This window comes from Eulemur rufifrons, chromosome 15 (assembly GCF_041146395.1).
Source record: "Eulemur rufifrons isolate Redbay chromosome 15, OSU_ERuf_1, whole genome shotgun sequence".
NCBI lineage: Eukaryota > Metazoa > Chordata > Mammalia > Primates > Lemuridae > Eulemur > Eulemur rufifrons.
The window spans coordinates 89,966,980-89,975,364 of NC_090997.1; the positions used below are offsets into that span (position 1 = coordinate 89,966,980).

General features: G+C 38.6%; 1 protein-coding gene and 1 non-coding gene across 2 annotated transcripts; one reads left to right on the top strand and one right to left on the bottom strand.

The window, feature by feature from the left end:
• Positions 1-324: 324 nt before the first annotated feature.
• On the bottom strand, positions 325-585 carry LOC138395565 (small ribosomal subunit protein eS27-like). The gene has a single exon (XM_069488432.1). The coding sequence runs from the start codon at positions 577-579 to the stop codon at positions 325-327; it is 255 nt and encodes an 84-aa protein (XP_069344533.1). The 5' UTR covers positions 580-585.
• A 4,580-nt stretch (positions 586-5,165) lies between these two features.
• LOC138396155 (small nucleolar RNA SNORA73 family) lies at positions 5,166-5,354 on the top strand. The gene has a single exon (XR_011235627.1). It is a non-coding gene; the product is annotated as a small nucleolar RNA SNORA73 family (small nucleolar RNA).
• The last annotated feature ends 3,031 nt before the right edge of the window (positions 5,355-8,385 follow it).

An 8,385-nucleotide genomic window follows, 5' to 3' on the forward strand; every position in this document is an offset into this window, starting at 1 on the left:
ACATTTCTATTGTTTTAAGTCACTAAGTTTGTGATCATTTGTTAGGACAGCCACAGGAAACTAATACAAGCTGCTTAGATGAAATTTAGTTCTACATACATTTTTTTTTTCTTGCTATACTAAAGAATGCCTAGACATTTATGCATATGCCTAGGTCATAGTGATTATCCCACCCGTGTGTGGCCAAAGGCTACAGAAACTTGAGTTGTATGTAGCTAGACTGGGGTTAAGTACACTGTAGCCCTTTCTTTCTTTCTTTTTTTTTTTTTATCCAAAATGTGTTTAGTTGACTGGGATGGTTTCCCATTCATTCAAGCAGGGTACTTAGTGCTGCTTCCTTCTGAAGGAACATCCTTCTGTACGCCTTGCTTTTCCTCCTGCAGGCTGGCAGAGGACAGCAGAGCAACCAACACACAAAACTACTGTTTGTGCATGGCTAAACACTGTGGTGACTTTGTAGCATCCTGGGCATTTCACCTCCATGAAATAGGAATCTGGGCTCTGCACCAGGCGCTGCTTCTTGTGTTTCCTCTTCTCCTCTTCTGGAGAGAGATAGAGGAGATCCTTTGCGAGAGTCATGTTCTCACGGGAAGGCCATGACCGCCGGAAAGGCTGTAGCACCTTTCTAATCATACTAGATCCTTGATTCAGAATGTCCTTTCCATTTCACATAATATACCCCTACACCCTAGGCGAGGTCAGGATACACTGACCTTATTTATGCTGTTGTACAATAAATAGGATTTCAATCAATGTCCTGTCATTTTCGAAGACCCAGCTTCTGTACCACATGGTTCTTAGGGAACAGTTCTTTATTGTCTGAATTGCAAGTAGGCTTGCTTTTGGAAACACTTTGAGAACCTAAAAATAGTGATCAGTTGTACCCCTCCAAAATTCGTATGTTGAAATCCTAACCCCTAGCACCTCAGAATGTCACTTTATTTGGAATAGGGTTGTTGCAGATGTAATAAGATGAGGTCGTTAGGGTCAGCCCTAATCCCGTATGACTGATGTCCTTATAAAAAGGGAAAATTTGGACACAGAGACACCCACACAGGGAGAACACGATGTGGAGATGAAGACAGAGTTTGGGTGATGCTTCTATAAGCCAAGGGATGGCAAAGATTGCCAGCAAGCCACCAGAAGCTAGGACAGAGACATGGGGCAGATTCTTCCTCACAGCCCATCCTGCCCACACAGTTATCTTGGGACTTCTACCCTACAGAACTATGAGACAATGAATTTATATTGTTTAAGCCACCCAGTTTGTGGTACAGCAGTCGTAGCAAACTAATATGGTTTGGCAACTCCCTATTAATTTGCTTGGGAATTGTTCATGAGCGCTGAGATGGCTCATGGCAATAGAAAAGACTTGATTTAAATTATATTTCAGGTGATTTCATTCTAAGTTATTTTGGAATTAACTACATTAACAATATTACATATTGCATATATAATAGTGAATTGAGTACATCATTATTTTACAGACATATCATTGGTGAGCAAATTTATACAAATTTCTGTTTAAATAGCTCTTTTTTAAGGGCAAAATATTTCATAAATAACCTACTCCCTGACTCCTTGATTTGCTTCAGAAGTGTATTGGAGCAGACATAATCTCAAACCAAATTTAGCATCACTTCTATTTGGAAAATATTTTAGTGGCTTAATTTAGAAAAACATTTTTTAAATCAACAGATGGGGGTCATATTGTGAACAGGTTACTTATGAAAATTGGTTAGTGTATAGTCCAAAAATAATTAATCTTCGGGCTTAGTTCAGAATTGGAATTCAATAAATTTTAGCAACATTCCTTTGTGAAGTCACTGATTATAACAATGCTCTGTCAATTAATTATCATAACCTGTTTCATCTCTATCTAAGCCGTGGACACTGAGGCAGGAGGCTGTTCTTTCAGTGAACTTTGAGATTTAGTTCCACAAAGCAGTGAGATTACTAGAGGCAAAAAGAGGTAAAACTATAAAAATCGCTGTGTATGCAGCTCATAAATGTATAGATCTAGATAATGACACGTAATTTCTACTTTTGATTACTATTTAAAATCAGACCTCCAGGTCTCTTTAATCTAGCTCTTTAGAATGTTAAATGTTTTACTTGAAATGCACATTTAGTTTATAAGCAGCAATTTGGTGTTCTGTTTCCATGATGCATTGATATTAAATAAAGCACTGGAAAGAAAGAATCTGTTAGAACAGTTTTCTCCTTTGTACAAGCCCCTATATGCAACTCATGTCCTATTGCTTGCTGGATATCAAAAAAGATTAGAAACAGCATGATTTCAGATCAAAGAATAAGCATCTGCCTACCCCAGGCTTTTAAAATATTTAGATTTTTTTCTCATTAAAGACAAGCAACTCAATAGGATTCTAAATAAAATTAAAATTTAGGGAACTGATGTAGAACAATTAATACTTCAAAGTAGTATATATTCACACTTTTTCCATTGTATTGAAAGTAAAATTCAACTTATTTGCTGAAGAATGCTTCAAATACCTTCAAATACACTGACATTTTGCATAATAGTAGTTATCAATCTGTTTTCTTATACCATATTTCGATTCAGATGACTTTTAATGGCATTTAGTTGGACTTATGAGTATTTTGGGCTTATTTTATTATTATAATGCAAGGTAATGGGTTATTTATTTAAAGTTAGACTTCATGTTCAAAAATGCTATTTCTCACTTTATGCTGTAGGTCCAGCATTCCCAAGCTAAAAGAAAGGTGTGAAGGCAATGAAAGTGTTTGGCAAGGTTCTATTACTGATGGATGGATTTCTCATAGGAAGGGAAAAATTTCCATTGACTATATTAAGAATGATTGTGCTGGTATTTCTAATTTTCTGTCTTTCCCATTTTTGAGAATACAGATGTTGTTCTTTATGCTCTGTAGGTTGTTCTTTAAATCAATGGAGAATAAATAGTTTAGTAAGTAGTATTGGCATTAATACTTAACAATTTGGAAAACACTATATACCCTTATTTCACACCATACATAAAAATAAATTACAGATGAATTAAAGATATATATCTAAAAATATTTAAAAGTACAGAAGAAAATATTTCCTAAAGTGTATTTTCATGCCATTAGAGTATGAAAGTCATTTCTTAATATGACACTAATATCAAAAGCCATAAAAGAAATGATTAAAAGTGTTGACTGCCCCAAAATGTGTAACAGTCCTTCATCAGAAAAGATAAAAGATAGATATGGAAAACGGGGAAAATATTTATGCAGAGATAAATATGTCAGAAACAATGGCATGCATACTTTTCTTTCTTTTTTTTTTTTTTTTTGAGACAGGATCTTGCCATGTTGCCCAGGCTTGTCTCAAACTCCTAGGCTTGAGTAATCCTCCTGACTTGGCCTTCCTAGTTATTATAACTGGGATTATAGGCATGAGCCACCACGCCCAACTCAGCATGCATACTTAAAAAAAAAAAACCCTTTCATATCAAAACAAATGTTCTCCAGTCCTTTAACAAGTATTCAATAAACATCTAATATATCTGAGATCATAGACTAGGCACAAGAGAGATGTAGATGAGACTTAAACTGGGTCCTCAAAGAGCTCCAAATCTAGAGTTTTATTTCCATTGTTAGAATTCAATGTCAGTAAATAGTTATTTTAAAATTATAAAACTATATCCCACTTTAAAACTTATAAATAGAACAAGCATTATCTAACATTAATATCATAACTCCTTAAAGTTTACTGACTTCAGAATAACTAAATTTGGTAGCTCCCAAATATTCGTAGTATAAGAGTGACAGACCTCTAAGCTCTAATTGACATTTTTGGGGGCAGACGTGTACATGTATTTTATATAATATGATGACTATTTAGATATAACCTAATCCTTCAAACATAACTGAAAAGAAGATGTTCTGTTTTGATTGACGTATCACTGAACTAGAGTTCCCTTCCTTGTGTGCATGGAACAAATAGAGAAGATAATTAGAATTCCACTTTTCTTGAAATGTCAAGAAGGGCAGGTGCACTCTGACCTTAGCTTTAAATTTAAGCAAATATATGGGAGGATTTGAGTCTGCTCAACATGTTTCTCAAGGAATTTCCCCCAAGCACTAATATCTGAATAGCCTGAAAAAATATGCAAGAAAAGCCTTATTCTCTCTTGACATGAAGTTATGCTCAGCATGCTAACTACAACGTTAGAGCTTAGTTTCTGAACAGCAAAGAACTTTTTCCCATTCTTTGTGATGTTTGTGCTAAAATAACAGTCTTATGATGATGATTATTGTTCTCTATTGTCAACATTTCTTAAGTGCCCATGGTGGGGTAAGGCTTGCTTCTAAGAATTTTAAAATGTGTTTTTAGCAAAGCTCTAAAGATTAAGGCTTTACCTTACTGTCAGCAAGAGGTAAAAAGCACAAAACTCAGAATTATTTTAGGTCCCCATTAAGATATAGTACATTCTATGGTGACTGATTGCTGGTGACCTATATTGATAATAGGAAATATTACAACTTATTGTGAACGTACTAAGTATTGTCTATCATAATACGTATTTAAGTCATTTTCTGTGATATAGGTAATATGAGTTCCATGTTGCAGATGAGAAAACTGAGATTCAGAAAGGTTGAAAAACTTGCTAAGGTCACACAGCTAATAAGTAATAGCAAGATTCAAAACCAAAACAACCTGACTCCAAAACCCTACTATTAACCAATGACCTTTCTCCTATCAAAATTCCTGCAGTAAATGGAAACAATTTACCCTGTGTTTATTCATTCACACCTACAGTGTGCTAGGCCCTAGGCTACTGTAGGGATATGACGGTGAAGAGGACAGGCTAGGCCCTGCCCTCATGGGCTTGCATTTGACTGAGACAGATAAATTTCTCAATGATTAATTTAGTTGTGATAAAAACAGGAATAAAAATTATTTAAGGGGAAAAAAAAAAAGGAAACTAGAGAGACAGAGAGTCATGGGAATTTCCCCTTGATGTCAGGGTCAGGGAAGGCCGCCCTGAGGATTTGTTAGCTGAACGGAGACCCTGGATAAAGTAGGGGAGGAGGAAGCGGTGCAGAGATCTGGGGAGAAGAGCACTCTGGGCAGAAGGAGCAGCAAGTGCAAAGGCCCTGATCTGGGCATATGTTTGTGTCTGAGGACCACAAAAAGGCCAATGGGCACCCGGGAGGTCACTCTCCCCGGGCTTTGTCCAAGTGGCTTTGGGGAGCACAGGGCTCTGCTCTGTGATGTACAGTCCCTTCCCACGACATTGGAGATGAAGCTGGGCCTTGGGTCTGTGCCTGCATATTCCTGCAACTTCCCAGAGTCCTGTGGGAAACACACCATGCAGGAAACAGCCTTCTAGAGCAGGTCAAATGGCCTGCGCCTGACCAACAGCCATGCGAAAGTCTATGGCCCTTTCTTCCAAAGCGATGGTACTCCTTTTTGTGTGTCTGTTTGTAAACTGTGACATTCAAGCGCAAGGGGGAGGGACGGAGTAGATAAGGAGGGCATGAAATAGACTCAAATGGAGAAAATTTAAGAGGTGCAAGAATGAGGATTTTGCCTTGGCTTTAAAACGTTGGTAAACTCTGTCGATTCTCATGTATACTGAAAGTGGTTTTGTGTGTGTGTGTGTGTGTGTGTGTGTGTGTCTGTCTCAGGGGTGTGTTGGGATGGGGAAGAGTTTTCTAGAGAACCTCAGGATATTTGGTCAAAAAGGATTGAAAACCACTACCTGATGTGCTCCATTTCTTAAAATATATTTATTAAGCACAGATGAGTTTAGATTTTTTTTTTTGTTTTGTGATTAAACGTAAAATCCCCAATAAAATTATTTTAAAGTTCTTCCAAGGAAAAGAAACTTTACCTGGCTACGTCAGAGACAAGGGTCCTCCAGCACCTGCTGCTTTTCCTGTACCTGCTGCTTGTTTTAGCTGAAGGGCGTTTGAGCCAGCATCTGTCAAATGCAAATCTCTTCAAAGTGACTCAGGCTATGTTTTTTCCCTGTGGGATATGTGGTTTACCTGTGGATATCTGTGAGTTCACGGGCGTGTGCGTTGCTTTTGTTTCCCCATTGGATAGATTCCTTCTATGCTGGGTCAGTTTTCAGTTCTTATTACAAAGCTCAGAGTCGGGGGAATCCAACCGTGCTGCTAATTCCTGCTGATGGTGGAGGGTAGGCCTCCTCATTCTCTCATTCTCCAATAACCTGTGAGGTAAGAAGAGCTGAGGTGGTTTTACCGGAAGCAGTGCCATTCACACCCAGGGGCTAAAATAACGCTGAATGCCCACCTGCAGATAAGCCTTGGCTATCACACCTGGACAGTCTACTCTGGGGATGTGTGTGTGAGTGTCACAGCATCATGAAATTCAGTCGCTTTCTAGCAGCCACTGTAAATAGGATAACTCATGGGCCCTGGGCAGGCATAGGACCCAGCAGCACCCTCTCAGGAACCTTCGTGTTATTTCCAGCCAGACTGAGGCCGGCAGCTCCCTGGCAGACAATAGCAAAGCACCAGGTGTTCCCAGCAGCTGTCTCCACTCTTGCAAATTTCCCCAGGCAGGAGAGTTGCACTTGATTGCACAAGGCAGGAGCATTTGTCCTGTGCCTCTGGACCCAGCTGTCTCAGAGGTAGCCCTTATAATTGAACTTTGGCCCTTGGTAAACAAGGCCAGTCACAGGACACATCAGGAAGCTGATTGGTATTTAGAAACTTGAGCTGCTTTGAGGTTTCACTCTGGATTTTGGTCAAGCTGTTACAAAGTGAGTGACTTGGTCTTTCCACTCTTGGATAACGAAGGCTGCTCTGACCTCTGTCTGCAAGCTCCATCTTCTTGCCTTTAATGCTTCCCACTGCTATTGCTGAACCCTTTACCTTAACAGACTGTGGAGATGGGAAAGGAAAAATCTCTAAGCTGTTTGATATAGTGCTCTGAAGACACAGTTTCCTAATGGCCTGAAAGAATTCATGCAGTTTCCCACATGCAAAGTTTATTTTGGAGTAATAGTTTATATATGGAATAAATAGAATAGAATTGAGAGCCCAGAAATAACCCCTCACATTTATAGAAAATTGGATTTCAACAAGGATGCCAAGACAATTCAATGGGGAAAGAACCGTCTTATCAGCAAATGGTGCAAGGGAAACTGGATATTCATATGCAAAAGAATTAAGTGGAACCCTACCTCATACCATGTAAAAAATTAATTCAAGATTGATCAAATGTATGAGCTAAAACTATAACATGCATGGAAGAAAACATAGGTGTAAATTTTCATGACCTTGGATTGGGCAATGGTTTCTTAAATATGACATTAAAAACATTTAAAAAAATAGATAATTTGGATATCACCAAACTAAAAACTTTTGTGCTTCAAAGGGCACCATCACACCAATTGGACATCAGACTGAGGTGGGGGGTGGGGGAGGGGATGGGGGTATGCCTACACAATGAGTGCATTGCGCACCGTTTGGGGAGTGGTAACACTTGAAGGTGCTGACTCGGAAAGGGGGGGTGGGGAAAAAAATGAAACTATTGTTTTTAAAAAAAAAAACAAAAAAAAAAAACAAAGGGCACCATCAATAAAGTGAAAAGACAACCCTGAGAATGGGAGAAAATTTTTGCAAATTTATGTTTGATAGGGAGTTATATCTAGAATATATATAACACAATTATAATGCAATAATAAAAAAATAATCCAGGCCGGGCTCGGTGCCTCACACCTGTAATCCTAGCACTCTGGGAGGCCAAGGCAGGTGAATCGTTTGAGCTCAGGAGTTCAAGACCAGCCTGAGCAAGAGCGAGACCCCGTCTCTACTAAAAATAGAAAGAAACTAGCTGGACAACTAAAAATATATAGAAAAAATTAGCCGAGCACGGTGGCACCTGCCTGTAGTCCCAGCTACTCGGGAGGCTGAGGCAGAAGAATCGCTTGAGCCCAGGAGTTTGAGGTTGCTATGAGGTAGGCTGACGCCACAGCACTCTAGCCTGGACAACAGAGTGAGACTATGTCTAAAAAAAACAAAAAAATCCAATTAAAATGGGCAAAGGATTTGAATAGGCATTTCTCCAAAGAAGATATTCAAATTGCTAATAAACAAATGAAAAGATGGTCATTAACCATCAGGTAAATGAAAATCAAAACCACGATAAGATATCACTTCACACATCTCTAGGCTTAACTTTAAAAAATAAAAAAAAGTTTTTTTAAAAAGATACCACTTTATACCTACTAGAATGGCTGTAATCAAAAAGACAGATGATAATAAATGTTGGCGAGGATGTGGAGAAATTGGAACCCTCATACACTGTACACCGCAGGTGGAAATATAAAATGGTACAGCTACTTTGGAAAACAGTTCCTCAAACAATCACAGAGTTTCCAT

What these genes read in the sequence shown, in the direction of transcription:
- LOC138395565 (XM_069488432.1), bottom strand. Translation starts at nt 579, where the DNA reads ATGACTCTCGCAAAGGATCTCCTCTATCTCTCTCCAGAAGAGGAGAAG.